The sequence below is a fragment of the Lathyrus oleraceus genome, chromosome 1 (assembly GCF_024323335.1).
Source record: "Lathyrus oleraceus cultivar Zhongwan6 chromosome 1, CAAS_Psat_ZW6_1.0, whole genome shotgun sequence".
Classification (NCBI taxonomy): Eukaryota; Viridiplantae; Streptophyta; class Magnoliopsida; order Fabales; family Fabaceae; genus Lathyrus; species Lathyrus oleraceus.
In genome coordinates, this window is record NC_066579.1 from 94,576,927 (window position 1) to 94,596,833 (window position 19,907).

Below are 19,907 nucleotides of genomic sequence, written 5' to 3' on the forward strand. Positions count from 1 at the left end.
CTTAACGCATTGTGTCTATACCCGGGGCACAATAGCTAATTTGTTAAGGGTTTTGTCATTTTCATAAGCATATCCACATTCAATAAATCAATGGACTTTTTGCATTCAAATATTGCGCTCCTTATCTTTCCTGTCATCTTTTAAACAAACTATGTTTTCTTGCACACACTCACGTGACAATTTGCCGATCCATATCCACTCTGGATCCTGTGGATAATAATTCTGCTACTATTCATTATGACTTTGAAAATCCGATCTACCAAGCCGAGGATGGAGGTGAGGAAGATTGTGAAGTCCCTGGAGAACTTGCCAGACTGTTACTACAAGAAGAAAAGACTATACAACCGCATGAGGAATCAATTGAGGTTGTAAATCTGGGTACTGAAGTAGACAAGAAAGAAGTCAAAATAGGAGCAGGCTTGGAAAACAGTGTCAAAGAAAGATTGAGTCGGATGTTACGTGACTATGTAGAGGTTTTCGCTGGAAAAATCAAGAGATGATATGGAATGATGAATGTCAAGAAGCTTTTGACAAAATCAAGAAGTATCTCCAAGAACCTATAAATCTGATGCCACCAGTTGAAGGAAGACCTCTAATCATGTATTTGACCGTGTTAGAAAATTCAATAGGGTGTGTGTTGGGGCAACATGACGAGTCTGGTCGAAAAGAGCATTGCAATATACTACCTTAGCAAAAGGTACCGACTGTGAAACAAGATACTCACAGCTCGAGAAAGCTTGCTATGCTTTGGCTTAGGCTGCTCGCCGACTAAGACAGTATATGTTGAATCATACCACTTTATTGATTTCTAAGATGGATCTTATCAAATATACATCTGAGAAACCTGCTCTCTCCTGAAGAACAACAAGATGATTGCTGAACTCTGCACGCAGTTCAAAATAAAACACCATAACTCTTCTCCGTACCAGCCAAAGATGAACGGCGCCGTGGAGGCTGCTAATAAGAATATTAAGAAGATTATACAAAAGATGACAGTGACATACAAAGACTGGCATGAGATGTTACCCTTTGCTCTTCATGGTTATCGCACTTCAGTACGAACTTCGACAGGGGCAACTCCTTTCTCTTTAGTCTACGGAATGGAAGCTGTTTTGCCAGTGGAAGTTCAGATTCCCTCTCTAAGAATTATGAAAGAGGCAGGTTCAGACGAGGATGAATGGATTCAGACTCGACTCGATCAGATAAATTTGATTGATGAGAAGAGACTTGCGGCTGTTTGTCATGGGCAGGTATATCAGAAGCGCATGACCCTGGCATTTAATAAAAAAATCAAGAGACAGGTATATCAAATTGGAGACTTGGTAATAAAGCGTATCATTCTACCACAAAGTGATCCCAGAGGCAAATGGACTCCCACGTACGAAGGGCCATTTGTAGTTAAGAAGGTATTCTCTGGTGGAGCCATGATGCTTGCTACAATGGATGGCGAAGACTTCCCACATCTCGTGAACGCATACATAGTTAAAAGATACTACGCATAAAAGAGACCCGCTAGGTCGACGTATCTAGGAAAAAGTAAGGGCATCCCGGCGAACCAAAAGGGTTCGGGCAAAAATTAGGGATAAACATATAAAAACGTACACCCGGCAAGTCGAAAACCTGAAAAGGCGGCTTGGGCAAAAAAGGGTATCCTGGTGGACTGAAAACCTGAAAAGGCGGTCCAGGCAAAAATTAGGGATTAAAGCGTACGACTATATCCCGTTCTCAGTCAGCTTCATCCAAGTCAAAGGGACTGAACAAGCCAATCACTTCCATCCGACAGCAGGAGATGAGATGCTTGAAGACATAATGACAGTAGTGGAGCTAATATCGATGGGACTTTTTCTGCATAGCTTTCTCTTTGTTTTCTTGACAATTTCCTCTTACTAGGATTTCTGTCTCCCTGTATACAAATTGCCTGTTTATAGGCCCTCTTTCAAAATCGATACAATTTTACTTCCAAAGAAATGCTTTTGTTTTACTTCCTTTGTTTTGTTTGCGTAAACGTCCATTGATTTAGTTTGAATTAATATATGCATTTGAACATGATTGATGTTTACCGAAAATACATGCATAAAATAGCAACAACAGTTACTAAAAGACTTTAGGATCGTGGATAAGGTCTAACCATACTTTCCGATGAATCCGGTTGCTAATCCTATTCCCCAGCAAAAACCAGTTACTCCCCAGAAGAAATTGGCATCGCTAAACAGACTGATCATCTCTTCCATCCCTAGCCAGGCTCTGCTGAATATTTCTACCATCAGACCAAAATCAAGTATCCCCAGCTAAGAAAGGGCCATCAATACAAATATCTCCAACCAGAATATTGGGATTTATTTTCCCCTGGCAAAATTTTCAGACGCATAATTCATTCATTACATCATTTCACATCATACGCATGCATACAATGTTCGCATTTATTTTCGAAAGCATAAAACATCTCATGCATCATGACATGGCATAAAGCTAACTTTATTTTTCAGGTTAATTATCCTTCGGATACAGTCAAAATAAAGGTTCATTCAGACAGACACCCTCAGCGGTTACATTCGAGATTCAGATACATCTTTCAGATATAATCCATGTGAATATTCATTCTGACAAGCATTCTGATATCCTCCTAATGATGGCATCTTTAAGCCCATCCCAGACATTTATTGCAAATACAACATATACAAATGTTATCAGATATAGCCTAACGTACGGTTCATTCTGATTCAGCTCAACATATGATTCCTTAAATTACTCCAATACGGTCTAGCGTACGACCCATTTGGATCTTCAAATCCTCAGATACTACCTAGCGTACGGTACATTCCGAGGTGTAGTCTAGCGTACGACCACTTTCTTTTTCAGATACAGCCTAACGTACGGCTCATTCTGCAACTCAGATACGATCTAACGTACGATCCATTCTGATCTTCAAATCCTTAAATACTACCTAGCATACGGTACATTCTGAGGTGTAGTCTAGCGCACGACTACTTTCTTCGTCAGATACAGCCTAACGTACGGCTCATTCTGCAACTCAGATACGATCTAGCGTACGATCCATTCTGATTCTTACTTCGTCAGATACAGCCTAACGTACGGCTCATTCTGCAACTCGGATACGGTCTAGCGTACGATCCATTCCGATTCTTATTTCGTCAGATACGGCCTAACGGACGACTCATTTTGCAACTCAGATACGATCTAGCGTACGATCCATTCTGATCTTTCATCCCCAGTGAAGTCACCCGCCTAAGGGACAACTCATTCTGCTATTCAGATACGAGCTAGCGAATGGTCCATTCTGATCCTTTATCCCCAGCAGGGTATGATCCATTCGGATCCTTATCTCATCAGGTTCAGCTTACCCTAATATCACCTAATGGATGGCTCACCATACGGTCTAGCGTACGACCTGGTGTGGCACCCATGTCTTCGAATTGGTCTGATGTACGACGCCCTCTGAAGCTCTCATCATCAAACTTCCTGGATGGCATCTTTAAGCCCATCTCCGTCAAGACTAATCAACAAGTGCAAATTTTTAGTGCATTCTAAGTGTTCAATAATCTTCCACCTCCAGACCACGAATGGCGTACATACCATTCTAACTCTCTCGGTTCAAGAATATTGAACAGGGGCAGCTGTCATACCCCAAAATTTGCCCGTTAATCTTGCAAGACATTTTTCAAGGCACTCCAACTCATTTTTCAAGGCATGGATCTTAAAGGAACAAAGACCTAGCACACAGGTGGCCCAAACCCAGAAAATGACTTAAAATGGCTTGCTCGCTAGGCGAGCAAAATCATTCGCCTAGCGAATCCTTCGCCGCATCACTCGCCTAGCGAGGCATGCGAATACCAGAATTTTTGGGCTTCATTCTGAGCCCATCAGGTCACAAAATTATTATAAATAGCAGAGCTTCATTCAGAAAAAGGACAGAGGCAGACGGACAGAAACCCTAGCAAGGAAACCCTAACAGAAGCAACACAGCAAACCCTGGAGGCTAACCCGGAGAATTCAGAGCAACCCTAAAGGAAACCCTGAAGGAAACTCATCTGCACCAAGGTTATCTCCGCCCAACTCAATCCGGCGCCAACCCTAAGAGTGACTTGCCAATTCAAGGTTGCAATTCAATTGCAAACAGGTTTGAATTACTATTACCGCTTTATGTTCTTAATTTGCATATAGCATTATGATTGAATTTATAAAAATATCTTAAGTTTTGCATGTGAATTTAAGTATGTATGAATATCTTGAACGTTTAACCATGTAATTTCTGTGATGGATGCCATAGGGTGTGGAGCTTTCTGGAATTGTACTGTTATTAAAATCAGAACACGTAGCCGCTCGCTAGCACATCGCTAAGCGAGCATGTAGCGAGCATTCGCTAAGCCTTCGCTAGGCGAGGCAGGAGCGAACGTGACAGTCGCCGATTTTTCTGTTCTGTTCTATGCTTATCGGATCTGTTTTATTCTAACCATGTGTTATTTTTCCTGACATTCCTACCGCTATGTTCCTTTTGTTTGGTGCAATTCCCGATTGCACCCTAATTTGGTATTCTGACTTGTTTGCTGAATTTTGTAAGGGCTCACGTATTCCCGAAAAGTAGCTTGCTAGGTATTCCACTTTATTTGTGGGATACCCTTGTGGAGATTCATCCTAATTACCTAATTGATTTTAATGTGGAGATTCATCCTAATTACCTAATTGATTATAAAATATTGCCTTGGAATATGTGATCTTGGACCTCTCTTTGTTGCCTTACGGTATTACGGTCATGTCCCGCGAATGTGGGGATACGCTTAGCAAAGATCGTTCGATTAAATCATCAGGTCCCTATAAGATAAATCATAGTCCCTCGGATGTTGCCTGCGAATATAGGATTTTGTCCCTCGATGACCCTTCGTTGTAGCCTACGGTTAAATGATGATTGTCCCTTCGAATGCTAAGGTATCCTTACAAATGTTGCCTTCAATGACCAATCGATGACCCTACGATGTCCCTTTACATCCAAAGGATAAAACTACTTATTTCTCAATAGTAAGGACAGTTTTACCCTCATAAGGATAGGAAATACCCATAAAGACCTTGGGTAGGTATAACTCTTAAATGCTGAATCACCACTCAAAATACTTTTCACACCTCACACTTTGCAAAACATCTACTAGAAAATCACCACTTGGAATACATTCGTACTAGAATCATTGCCAAGTTATATTTTTCTAAACAGTTTTCTAAACAGTTTTCTAAACGAGATAAATACTTTGTATACATTCATACAAGAATCATTACAAAGTTAAACTCTCTTTTCAAAACATTTTCTAAACAGCTCTCACACACTTTTTCAGACAAGAAAAACATAAGTGATCAAGCAATTAAGAGCCCATGGATAACCATGGATACAAAGGGTGCTAACACCTTCCCTTTGTATAATGTACCTCCCGAACCCAAAATCTAATTAAGGTCTTTCCTGTTCTTTTCCACCTTTCCTTATTGGATAAAAGAAAAGTCGGTGGCGACTCTTGCTATCCGCGACATTTGCTTTCCAAAGCAAAGACACACAAAGTCAGTTCACCGTATGACAGTGGCTAACATCACTTCATGCAATAATTTGAGCTTTTGCGACGAAGAACTCCCTGAGAAGGGCAGAAATCATAATTTGCCTTTGCATATTTCGATGAATTGTAAAGAAGATGCTTTGTCAAATGTGCTAGTCGACACCGGTTCGTCACTCAATGTGCTTCCGGAGTCAACATTGTCAAAGTTATCGTACCAAGGAGCTCCCATGAGATATAGTGGGGTAATTGTCAAAGCCTTCAATGGCTCGCGCAAAACAGTCATTGGTGAAGTGGACCTTCCAGTCAAGATAGGTCCGAGTGATTTTCATATTACTTTTCAAGTAATGGATATCCACCAGCGTACAATTGTTTATTGGGAAGGCCATGGATTCACGAGGCAGGGGTTGTTACCTCCACTCTGCACCAGAAGCTCAAATTTGTCAAGAATGGCAAGCTGGTAATTGTTGGAGGAGAGAAGGCGCTATTGGTTAGCCATCTGTCATCTTTCTCGTATGTAGAAGTTGAGGATGAGGTTGGAACTCTGTTCCAAGCCTTATCTATTGCTGCTGAGAAGAGAGTTGGGGCACCTATGTCCTCTCTGAGAGATGCTCAGAAGATTGTTGAAGAAGGTCCTATTGATCAGTGGGGGCGTGTGGTAGAGGTCTCCGACAATAAAGGAAGAACTGATTTGGGGTTCCAAAAGGGCTCGTCAACTGTTAGATCTGAAGAGATACAACTCAGCTTCCGTAGCGGAGGGTTCATTCATGGCAATGAACAACACTCAACTGTTGTGCTAAAGGATAGTGAAGAGGAAGACTGCAACAACTTTGTAACGCATGGATGGACATGCAACAATTGGACTGCCGTTGATATTCCTGTTATTTTGCATTGATCTAAGTAATTGCTTTTATATTTTTAAAATCCTTCTCCTATGCCTAAGGGAGAAGTGAACATTGTTGGGGCATTTTTAAATTGATCATCAATAAAATTAATTCTATTCATCCACATCTTTGATGTTTATTTTTACTTTTTGTTTATTCTCTAATTGTCCATCTGCATAATATTTGGTCACAAATTCACTTCTCTAAAATCAAAATATCAAATCATTATGTAGGTTGGTTCCTAAACCCATTGAATAAGATGATCCTTCTCCTTCTCTAAATTTTGAATTCCCTGTATTCGAGGCCGAGGAGGAAAGTGATGTAGAAGTGACTGAGGAATTGTCTCATCTTCTTGAGCAAGATAAAAAGATTATTCAGCCGTTTGAAGAACAGATTGAGCTAGTCAACTTGGGTTCTGAAGATGATGTGAAGGAAGTCAAGATTGGGTCTCGACTGTGTCCAGATGCTAAGAAGGGGTTGATTGATCTTCTCCGAGAGTATTCATATGTGTTCGCTTGGTCCTATCAAGACATGCCTGGGTTAGATTTTGAGATTTTGGAGCATAGATTGTCGTTGAAGCCATAATGCCCGCCAGTCAAGCAGAAGTTGAGAAGAACGCATCCTAATATGGCTGTGAAGATCAAATAGGAAGTTCAGAAGCAGATTGATGTCGGTTTCCTTGTGACCGCTGAGTATCCGCAATGGGTGGCCAATATTGTGCTTGTGCCAAAGAAAGATGGAAAAGTCTGCATGTGTGTTGACTATCGAGATTTGAATAAAGCTAGTCTTAAAGATGATTTCCCTCTACCACACATTGATATGTTGGTAGACAATACTGCTAAATTCAAAGTCTTTTCGTTTATGGGTGGATTTTCCGGATATAATCAGATCAAGATGGCACCCGAAGATATGGAGAAGACCATATTCATTACGCCCTGGGGAACATTCTATTATAGAGTGATGCCTTTCGGTCTAAAGAATGCTGGTGCAACTTACCAGAGAGAAATGACTACTCTTTTTCATGATATGATGCATAAAGAGTTTGAAGTTTATGTCGATGATATCATTGCTAAATCAATTGATGAAGAGGAACATGTTGAGCATTTGTGAAGCTATTCCAGCGTTTGAGAAAGTATAAACTCCGCTTGAATCCCAATAAATGTACTTTTGGTGTTCGTTCTGGTAAGTTGTTGGGCTTTATTGTCAGTGAGAAGGGTATTGAAGTTGATCCTTCCAAGGTCAAAGCAATACAAGAGATGCCTGCGCCCAAAACTGAGAAGCAAGTCAGAGGTTTTCTCGGCCGCTTGAATTATATTTCCAGATTCATTTCCCACATGACTGCCACATGTGCGCCTATTTTCAAGCTTCTTTGGAAAGATCAATCTTGTGATTGGACCAAAGATTGCCAGAAAGCATTTGATAGTATCAAGGAATATTTGCTTGAACCTCCAATTTTGTCTCCACCTGTCGAAGGAAGACCGTTGATCATGTATTTGACTGTGCTCGAAGATAGTATGGGTTGTGTTCTTGGTCAGCAAGATGAAACTAGGAAGAAAGAATTTGCAATTTACTACCTCGGTAAGAAGTTCACCGATTGTGAGACTAAGTATTTTATGCTTGAGAAGACTTGTTGCGCATTGGCTTGGGCCGTTAAGCGTCTGCGTCAGTATATGTTGAATCATACCACTTGGTTGATATCCAAAATGGATCCAATCAAGTATATATTTAAGAAGCCTGCTTTAACTGGGAGAATAGCCTGTTGGCAGATGTTGTTATCAAAATATGATATAGAATACCGATCTCAAAAAGCGATCAAAGGTAGTATCTTGGCTGACCATTTGGCTCACCAACCAATTGAAGATTATCAGTCAGTGCAGTATGACTTCCCTGATGAAGAGATTTTGTACTTGAAAATGAAAGATTGTGATGAACCATTGCTTGAAGAAGGGCCAGAACCTGGTTCCCGTTGATTTTGTACTCCTCAAGGCACACATCTACCATTTACAGCTAGATTGACTTTCAAATGTACAAACAACATGGCAGAATATGAAGCTTGCATTATGGGGCTCGAAGAGGCCATGAATCTTAGAATCAAGTATTTGGATGTCTTTGGTGATTCGGATTTGGTTGTGAATCAAATCAAAGGAGAATGAGAGACGAATCAACCCAGTTTGATACCATATAGAGATTATGCGAGGAGGATTTCAACTTTTTTTACAAAGGTTGAGTTTCATCATATCCCTCGAGATGAAAATCGGATGGCATACGCTCTTACAACATTGACATTAATGATTGTAGTGAAGTATTGGAATGAAGTTCCCAATTTGTATGTGATGCGTCTTGATAGGCCAGCTCATATGGTTGATGTTGAAGAGATCAAATACGAGAAGCCGTGGTATTACGACGTCAACTGTTTCCTCCAAAGTCAAAATTACCCGCCTGGGGCACCTTTGAAAGATAAGAAGACTTTGAGAAGATTAGATGGTAATTTCTACTTGAATGGTGATATACTGTACAAGAGAAACTTCGACATGGTTTTGCTCAAATGCGTGGATAGACACGAAGCAGACTTGTTGATGACCGAAGTGCATGAAGGTTCCTTTGGAACTCATTCCAATGGACATGTAATGGCAAAGAAGATGTTGCGAGCAGGTTACTATTGGCTGACAATGAAATCTGACTGTTGCAAGTTTGTGAAGAAGTGCCATAAGTGTCAAATTTATGCTTATAAGATTCATGTTCCTCCGACACTATTGAATGTTATCTCTTCCCCATGGCCTTTCTCCATGTGGGGAATTGATATGATTAGTATAATTGAACCCATAGCTTCGAATGGACATCGTTTCATTTTAGTGGCAATTGACTACTTCATAAAATGGGTTGAAGTGGCACCGTATGCAAATGTAACCAAGCAAGTTGTTGTAAGGTTTATCAAGAATCAGATTATATGCCGTTATGGTGTGCCAAGTAAGATCATTACTGATAATGGATCGAACTTGAATAATAATATGGTGGAAGCTCTTTGCAAAGACTTCAAGATTGCACATCATAATTCTTCTCCCTATAGACCCAAGATGAATGGGGTTGTTGAAGCTGCAAACAAGAATATCAAGAAGATTATCCAGAAGATGGTTGTCACATATAAGGATTGGCATGAGATACTCCCATTTGGTTTGCATGGGTATCGTACATCCGTCCGCACTTCAACAGGGGCAACCCCTTTCTCTCTTGTGTATGGTATGGAAGCAATGCTCCCCGTAGAGGTTGAGATTCCTTCGTTGCGTGTGCTCATGGAAGCCAAGTTGACTGAAGCTGAATGGTGTCAGACCAGGTTTGACCAGTTGAATTTAATTGAAGAGAAGAGATTGATTGCCATGTGTCATGGTCAGTTATATCATCAGCGAATGAAGAAAGCTTTTGATAAGAAGGTCAAACCTCGGGTGTTCAGAGAAGGAGACCTTGTGCTCAAGAAGATTTTGACATTCAAGCTAGATTCCAGAGGAAAATGGACTCCCAATTATGAAGGCCCGTATGTTGTTAAGAGAGCTTTTTCAGGCGGTGCCCTGATTTTTACAACTATGGATGGTGAAGAGTTCACTCATCCTGTGAATGCAGATGCAGTCAAGAAATACTTCGCCTAAAAAATAAAAGAACAGCTCGCTAAGTTGAAAACCCGAAAGGGCGGCTTAGGAAAAAATGAGCGTCTCGGTGGATTGAAAACCCGAAAGGGCAGTCCAGGCATAAATTAGAGACATAAAACAGAAAGAAGTTTCCCGATAAGTTGATTACCCCATCTTGGGGCAACTTATGCAAAAGTTTAGGGATTATGGCAAGTAACTGCATTCTGCTAATCTTCAGTGATTTTTGAAGACTTGTTTGAGCACAATGGTTGACACCAGCTCATCATCCCAACAGCGGTCAAGAGCACAGTGGATATCAAGAGTTGGTAGAAGGATTAAGGATCATTTGTATTCAATGTACCCCTTTTCCATGTAAATTATCATTTTTAACTTTGTAAAATCTATGGAGCCTTTATCCAATTGTTTCTACTCTTATTTACTTCAGACAATAGTTTTAAATTTTATTATGATCATTTTGAAATTAAATTTTTTAAATCAAAATCAAGTTTTCTTTGAAAAATATAAAAGCAAGAACTTTTCCAAAGCAAGTAACAGTAATATCAACAACATGTCGATGGATAGTAAGTCCTTAAGTGCGAAGCATCTGAGGTTCCCCAAGCAGTAACTCTTCGGGTATCCTTAGACATTAGTGTTGATTCATTTCCTGACTGGGTTGTTGTTATCCCTAGCTGATAGATTCTGTTCCCCAGTGGAGTGTTCCTTCCCCGGTGGAACTTCTTTATCCCCGGCCGAGTTGGTCGATTCAGATACTTTGTGGCATATTGTTTTCCCCAGTAAGGTCGCTAGATTGTTTGTACATCCCCAGTGGAGTTTATACATCCCCAGTGGAGTTTCTTTCTTCATCCCCAGCGGAGTTTCGGCCTTCCCCAACGGAGTTTGTTTATCTCCAACAAGGTTCATATCTCCTCAGCAGGGTTGATCTTCAGTGATTGGTTGATCTTCCCCAGTAGACTGCATTTGCTCCCAGTCAGAGTTTCCTCCTGGTTTTTGAGCAGCTTTTGTTGATTGTTTTCTCTGTAGGGTTGTCTCCCATTTTTATGGTGTTGACCTAAAATTCCCCACAAATTTGGATGTTCTATTCTCAGCAGATCTCCTCTTTCCCCAGCTAGGGTTGAGCCCCTTTGGGATGTTGATCTCTCTGTTCTCCGACAGTTGTCTCCATATTTTGTGGATTGACCGAGGATTGTACCGGTGGTTCAATTTCTTTGCGACACCTCTGTATCCTCCGTGATCGTTTTGTCAGCATAACCATCATATATACATATACATACACATTCATACAATTTCATAATTTGCATATCTTGCATCTTCATATTTGATTTGTTTGAGATTCTCATTCTCTGTTATGGCGGTACTTTATCCCCATACCAAATCTGGTGTCTGTCCTCCTTCAAGAGTAGAGTGTCAGCCCCTTAAACAGAAAGACTTTAACCTTTCTCTATTTCCCCACTGAGTTTGTTTCCTCGTGGATGATTATTATTTCAATTTCCTCTCCAGTAGATTTTCTGGGTGAAATTACTCCCCTTGAGTTATGTCCTCATTGGGTCGAGTCTTGATTGACCGTTTCTTTCTAGCTCTTGCCTAGATAGATGTTTGGGTCTCCTCAATAGAGTCCCCTGAAAGTATATCCTTGATATGTTTATCCTAACCGGTGTCAGATATCTTTCTTTTCCCCCCGCAGAGTCTATCCTTGATATGTTCACTTTAACCAGTGACGGATATTCTCTTCTTTGGTATTCTACCCAATAAAAAGGTAGTTGTAATCCCTATTTTTGTTCCTCAGAGAGTTAATCCTTGATATGTTTATCTTAACCGATGAAGGGTTTTCTTCTCCTTGTGGTTTTTTACCCAGTAACCGGTAGTTGTAAATCCTATTGTTCCCCTGAGCAGAGTTAATCCTTGATATGTTCACTTTAACCGGTGACGGATTTTCTCTTCTGTGGTTTTCTATCCAGTAACTGATCGATGTAATTCCTATTTTATCTCCTCAACAGAGTCTATCCTTGGTATGTTCACCTTAACCGGTGACGGATCTTCTCTTTGATTGGTATTCTATCCAGTAACTGATAGATGTAATCCTTATTTTTGCTCCCCTTTTCAGAGTATATCCTTGATATGTTCATCTTAACCGGTGACGAATTTTCTCTTTGATTTGGTCTTCTACCCAGTAATCGGTAATTGTAAATCCTACTTTGTCCCCTCGCAGAGTTGATCCTTGATATGTTCATCCTAACCGGTGACAGATTCTCTCTCTGACGGTTTTCTATCCAGTTTTCGATAGATGTAATTACCCTTTTTTGTTCAGTTGGTATATCCTTGATATGTTCATCCTAACCGATGATGGATACTCTCACCCTTGGTCTTCTGCCCAGTAACTGGTAGTTGTAAATCCTATTTTGTGCAGTTTTCCCCAGCAAGGCTATTCTTACCCAGTAGCCGGTAATGAATATTCCCACCTGACATTTTCTCAGCGAGTCATCCTTGATATGTTTATCCTAACCGATGACGGATGTTCTCCCTGTCAGATCTTTATTATCTCCTTACTCAGTAATAGGTAGTAGATAATAGATTTCTGCTCCTCCTGTGTTGAAGCTTATTTCTTCCCTAGTTGAGTCGAGTGCGTATTTCCTTAGTGAAATCGTTTTCCTTTCTCCAGCATGAGTCGAGTACTTCAGTTTTATTCTGACTTACTCGTATTCCCTATAGATGTTGTTATTTCCCCAACTGAGTCTTTCCATTGTATGTGGAATCCCTCTAGTCCCCCAGTAGTTTTAAGTCGTAGCCTGGCCTACGCATAAGCCTCTTTTATCCCCTCAAAGTCTATGTCTCCCCAACGAGTTTTCCTTATGGAATGTATTATGTTCCTGCGGATTTTCGATCTATATGATTTCTTAATTCTTTATGGCAATATTCCCCCACGGAGCTTTAGCTTTTGCATTCATATCATACGCATCATGAGGTCTCTTAGGGACCAAAATTTGTTTCTCTATGTTGTTATTTAAGCCCATTCTACTGAGTCGAGCCGAAGATTTTAACCTTCACCTCCTCATTTAGAATGTCCTTAAATAGGGGCAGCTGTAAGATCCCAATTTTGACCCTAAGATCCCTCATGCAATTTCATCATGAGCATTGGCATTGGGATCATATCTTGGCATCCTTCTTACCCCTCATACATTGGGTTTATTTTGGGAGAGATCACTAAATACTTTGTAATTATATCATACTTTTATATTATCTTTGTAATTATATTATCTTTGTCCAAATATTATGAAATTTTTTCTCCAATGTCCTTTGACCTTGTTTGACCTATGATAAATCTCATGTCAATTTATTTGGTGTTTTGATGAGATTTTAGGATTTGGGGAAAACATATTTGAATTTAATGCACTATTTTATTAACTTGACAAAGTCAAATCAACCTTGACCAAGGACACTAAGGAAAGGCTATTAGATGATTTAATCGACATTGGAAGAAAATTTAACAGCTCCTTGAAAAACAATATATATATATATATATATATATATATATATATATATATATATATATATATATATATATATATATATATATATATATATATATATATATATATATATATATATATATATATATATATATATATATATATATATATATATATATATATATATATATATATATATATATAGAGAGAGAGAGAGAGAGAGAGAGAGAGCAATATGAAAAGAACACTAAGAAAAGGCTATTAGATGATTTAATTGACATTTGAAGAAAATTTAAAAGCTCCTTGAAAAACAATATATATATATATATATATAATATATTATATATATATATATATATATATATATATATATATATATATATATATATATATATATATATATATATATATATATATAACACAGAGAGAAAAAGAGAGAGAGAGTGTGTGTGTGAGAGAGAAGAGAGAGCAATATGAAAAGGATACTAAGGAAAGACTATTAGATGATTTAATCGACATTGGAAAAAAATTTAACAACTCCTTGAAAAACAATATATATATATATATAGAGAGAGAGAGAGAGAGAGAGAGAGAGAGAGAGAGAGCAATATGAAAAGGACACTAAGGAAAGGCTATTAGATGATTTAATCGACATTGGAAGAAAATTTAACAGCTCCTTGAAAAATAATATCTATATATAAGAGAGAGAGAGAGAGAGAGAGAGAGAGAGAGAGAGAGAGAGAGAGAGAGAGAGAGAGAGAGAGAGAGAGAGAGAGAGAGAGAGAGAGAGAGAGAGAGAGAGCAATATATATAAGAGAATATGAAAAGATCACAAAGAAAGAGCTATTAGATGTTTTAATTGACATTTGAAGAAAACTTATCAGCTCCTTGAAAAATAATATATATATATATATATATATATATATATATATATATATATATATATATATTATATATATATATATATATATATATATATATATATATATATATATATATATATATATATAAGAGTGTGTGTGTGTGTGTGAGAGAGAGATAGCAATATGAAAAGGACACTAAGGAAAGGCTATTAGATGACTTAATCGACATTGGAAAAAAATTTAACAGCTCATTGAAAAACAATATATCGACACTAAGAGAGAGAGAGAGAGAGAGAGAGCATTATGAAAAGGACACTAAGGAAAGACTATTAGATGATTTAATCGACATTGGAAGAAAATTTAACAGCTCCTTGAAAAATAATATCTATACATAAGAGAGAGAGAGAGATAGAGAGAGGGCAATATGTATATCATTCTTGTGTCTTCACACCTTCAATCTACTTTAAAATCCAATCAAAGGTCACGGTTACGAATGCTCATAAACGCGCTAAACTAACTAATTTCGTCACACCTAGTTCTATGTTTAAACTAGAATTTTGTGTGCTCCACCTAGTTCTATAGCACCAAACCACATGGCTCTACCCACATAGTTCTATGTGACCCAAATTCCTTCACAACTTATTCTCACCTTCACAATTCCTTTTCCTTTTCACAATTCCTTTTCCTTTTCACAATTCTTTGTTTCGGATCATTGTGTAACAACATTGACAGAGGAAGTAATGTATACATAACTGGAAGGTGCAATAACTATCCCAACGCGTGTCCGATTCCAGGATGTGAAAATGATCATACACGAACCTAACATATAAACATGATCATACACGAACCTAACATAGTTTGTTAACTATATATGGAGTACTCCTATATATGTTAGTTAAATTTTTTTAAAAAAATCATAGATAAATTTTTTTATTTTTTTCAATACCCAGGACGAGAGAGAAAATGCTAATAACATGCTAAAATAATCGAAAATTTGAATATTTATTTAGGGTTCTAACCCGGGATACTCCACTTATCCACCTTTAAGGTGGATTTTCTAGCCACTAGACTACTTGACAAAAAAAAGATATAAATTATTAATATAGTTATAATACTATTAAATATATTATACTTACCATTCAAGTTTAAAATTTAGGGGATATTCCGGAGGGGGATGTCCCGGAGGGGAATGTTGAGGCGGCTCGTGCCCGTGCTCTTGTTGGGGAGCTTAAGAAGAAGAGTAAGAAGTTGAAGTTGGAAGGTCCATCTTAGACATTATGTGTCTTCCCGCCAGAAGACCCGGCTGAATTTCCTGGAGGGCCGAAGGACACCAGCGTTCTCGCATCGTACAAAGCCCATATTGCGAGATATGTATACAAAGGCTACGTAAGTTTATTATTTAATTGTTACGATATAAATATTTTTCGCAATGCTATTTAAGTTACTTAATTATGCAATTGGTATTTATTTAATGTTATTTGTATATATTTTTGTTCTTCTTTTTGCAGCATCGTTTGCAACTTGTCCATGTCAGCCACAGGAAAAAGATGAGGGAGTTGGCTGCATTGGTGCCGGATGAGCAGTGGTTTAGGGATCGTGTGCAAGCGACCGGGTTGGCGGACCTCGCCAAGACAGGGTATGAACATCTAGACCCTTGTCTGATATCCGCATTTGCTGAGAGGTGGCACGCGGATACCTCCATCTTCCATTTGCCTGTCGGGGAGGTCACAGTGACACTAGATGATGTGTCGTGTCTGTTGCATATCCCCATCACCGGCCGTCTGCTTGACCACGACGCATTAACTAAATATGAGGGTCAAAGTGTGCTGATTAACCTTCTTGGAGCACAACCTGGTGAGGCACATGCGGAGGTCCATAGGTTCTTGCATTAATGCAATAGCTTCTTGTTTCTCAAGATTTGAGTATAGCAACTCAGAGAGTTTGCATTTGGGTAGGAAGTAAGAGAAATAGAAGGTTGACTTGTATTTCAAACAATGAGATCCGGGTGGATGTTGTCTTGTTATTCACCTATAATGAGAACTAGAACTTGTTAAGAACCGTATGGCGTGAGCAAGGTATATTGGCGAATATGGGATTAGACAGGCGAAATGCAGTATGGGTTTGAACAATAATCACGGGGAATGTGTTAACGATTATTTTTGATTAAAACATAATAACCAACAACTTCGTAAGATGATTTCCGTAGTCGAGTATGAGAAGAAGTCTGGTAACTAAAAGTAAGAACGTGAACAGTTTACCCTGAGTTGATGAGTAAATATAAGAATTTCGAGGACAAAATTCTTTTAAGGGGGGTAGATTGTAACATCCCATTTTAATTATTAGTAGTAATAATTATTAGAGTTACTTTGGTAATTAGGAATTTATACTTTAGATGGAAACAAGTAATAGAAGGGTACTGAGGTTATTAACCAAGAAGATAAAGTCTCTAGTAGTGGTGGGCCATATACTCTATGACTTAACAAAGAAATCAGTATTCTTCCACTACCATTCTTTTCTCTCTCACGAAGACCTCACCCTCACCAACGCTCTATTTCCCTCAAACCGTTCCTCATCAAATTGAAAACTCTACTCTTGGATGCAAACCCAATTCATGTTGATTTCTATTAAGATTCAATTATCTCTTAAGAGCACTCAAGAACAAATTATAGCTTCTAAAGTCCATTCTCAAGCCATGGGGCTGAAGCCCTCTTTCAATTTCAACTTCTATATTCTTCAAAATCAATTCATGCATGTGTTGGATTCTCTAAATTATGGAACTTGTGGGGGGTTAAGGAACCAAGATTATGGGCTGACAACTAGGAATGGAATCCTTGAGTGTAATAAAGAAGCAAGATAGTTTGAAGATAAGAATTATTGGTGAAGCTTGAAGGGATTTGAAGAACTAGACAGATTTGGAATGATTATTGTGTGAAAATTATTAGATAACAAGTTTGTTTGAAGTTAAGAGATGCAATAAATTATCAGACAAGTTGGTGATTGAAAAATAGCTTGGCTGCATAGAAAACTAGGAAGAGGTGAAGGCTTGGATTCAAGGAGCTGGAAAACACAATAATCTTAGCTTGAAGCTGTTGCACTTTACAGGTGGGTTTCTTTAAGTAAAGTCATGGCAACCATAAGACCAAAGCATAGGGTTTTTAATTTATTCATATGATTAGTAATTTAGACAACTCATAAATAAATTAATTATGAAACGGTGCAAGACTAGTTTGTATCGATGCAATCAGCCCAGAACAAGTACAATGGGCAAAATTGGGCTTGTAGAATCGGTGCATCATCATGATGAATCGGTCTAACATGAATCCCTTCTAAGGAAACTAAAACAGACTAAAATAAAACAAGGAAGAAGCGATCCGATAATCCAAGACAGGACAACAAACTTATGGACAAAAAACTTATGGTTAGAAGGGATTCATTCTAGAAAGGATTCATGTTAGAAGGGATTCATTCTAGAAGGGATTCTCGTTAGAAGGGATTCATGTTGAGAATCCCTTCTAGAATGAATCCCTTCTAAGGAGAATCCCTTCTAGTTTAAGGAGAATCCAAGACAGAAAAGCAAACGTATGGAAACTTATGGTTAGAAGGGATTCATTCTAGAATGAATCCCTTCTAACATGAATCCCTTCTAGAATGAATCCCTTCTAAGGACCCCTCCTAACATGAATCCCTTCTAACGTTAATCCCTTCTAAGGAGAATCCCTTCTAACATGAATCCCTTCTAGAATGAATCCATTCAAGGGATTCATGTTAGAAGGGATTCTAACATAAATCCCTTCTAGAATTCTTAGAAGGGATTCATGTTAGAAGGGATTCTGGTTCTAGAAGGGATTCATGTTAGAATGGATTCTGGTTCTAGAAGGGATTCATGTTAGAAGGGATTCATTATAGAAGGGATTCATGTTAGAAGGGATTCATTCTAGAGAAGGGATTCTGGTTAGAAGGGATTCATTCTAACCAGAATCCCTTCTAGAATGATTATAGAAGGGATTCTCCTTAGAAGGGATTCATATTGAAAGGTTTACCTTCGAGTTGGTTGAGCTGTTGTTCTTACCTATTGGATGTTTGCTGCGATTGCTCAGGCTCTAGAGGCGATGGCTCAGGCGTTGGCTCAGTCCAACAAGTAGGCGGCGACTGGACGTCGTAATGAGGGAGAGGCCGAGGAGCGGAGGCTTGATAGGTTCTTGAGGAACAATCCACCTACGTTCAAGGGAAGGTTTGATCCGGAGGGAGCACAGTCTTGGGTGCAAGGCATGGAGAGGATCTTCCGTACTATGGTTACTGATGATGAGCAGAAGGTGCGGTTGGCTACGCATATGCTTGCAGATGAGGCTGAGTATTGGTGGACTAACACCAAGGGAAGACTTGAGTTGGGCGGTGAGGCTGTGACTTGGGCTAGGTTCAAGGCTGAGTTTCTGAGGAAGTATTTTCCGGAAGATTTGAGGACAAGGAAAGAGGTAGAATTCTTGAATTTGAAGCAAGAGAACTTGTCTGTGGCGGAGTACGCGGCTAAGTTCGAGGAGCTCTCCAGGTTTTGCCCATACATTAATGCGGAAGATGCTATGGTTTCTAAATGCGTGAAGTTTGAGAGCGGACTTCGACCAGATATCTACCAATACATGTGTGTTCAGGAGATCCGAGAGTTTGATGGCGGGTCACAAGTCTTATGAATGCAAGAGTGAGATTACTTATTTCAATTGTGGTGAGAAGGGTCATATTAGCACCAAGTGTACCAAGCCGAAGAAGGCGGCAGGAAAGGTGTTTGCTTTGAATGCCGATGATCCCTTCTTAGAAAGGATTCATTATAGAAGGGATTCTCCTTAGAAGGGATTCTGGTTCTAGAAGGGATTCATTCTAGAAGGGATTCATGTTAGAAGGGATTCATTCTGGAGAAGGGATTCAAGGCGTAGGGTATTATGATTACTAACCATAACTTAATGGCTTACCCTAGGTTTAACCTTAGTTAATCACAGGTTCCTAACCCGTCCTTGTGACGAACATTACACTTCTTTAACGAGCTTAAACCCTAAAATCAACCATAGACTTCACTAGGACCAATGGGGAGTTTTAATTGATTTAGGAGAAAGAGGTACCGTAACTGTGACCCTCTTGCATAGGTTAAAGGTAGTAAAGTATGGCAGACCTGACAAACCCGTAAGTTACACATTCGGTGTTAGGTTTGATGCAACCTTTGTTTGTGCCGGAGTGGAAGTGGGATAGTATATCTATGGATTTTGTTGGAGCGTTGCCTAAGACTGTGAAAGGATATGTTTCGATTTAGGTGATTGTTGATCGGTTGACGAAGTCGGCACATTTTATTCCTATTAAAACCGGTATGACTGTGGCTAAGTTGGCGGAGATTCATGTTAGAAGGGATTCATGTTAGAAGGGATTCATTCTAGAAGGGATTCATGTTAGAAGGGATTCATTCTGGAGAAGGGATTCAAGGCGTAGGGCATTATGATTACTAACCATAACTTAATGGCTTACC

The 19,907-nt window shown here is 39.0% G+C and overlaps 1 protein-coding gene across 1 annotated transcript; it reads left to right on the forward strand.

Moving 5' to 3' along the window:
- The first annotated feature begins 18,690 nt into the window (after positions 1–18,690).
- LOC127093362 (uncharacterized) lies at positions 18,691–19,086 on the forward strand. Its single transcript, XM_051032286.1, has one exon. The coding sequence runs from the start codon at positions 18,691–18,693 to the stop codon at positions 19,084–19,086; it is 396 nt and encodes a 131-aa protein (XP_050888243.1).
- The last annotated feature ends 821 nt before the right edge of the window (positions 19,087–19,907 follow it).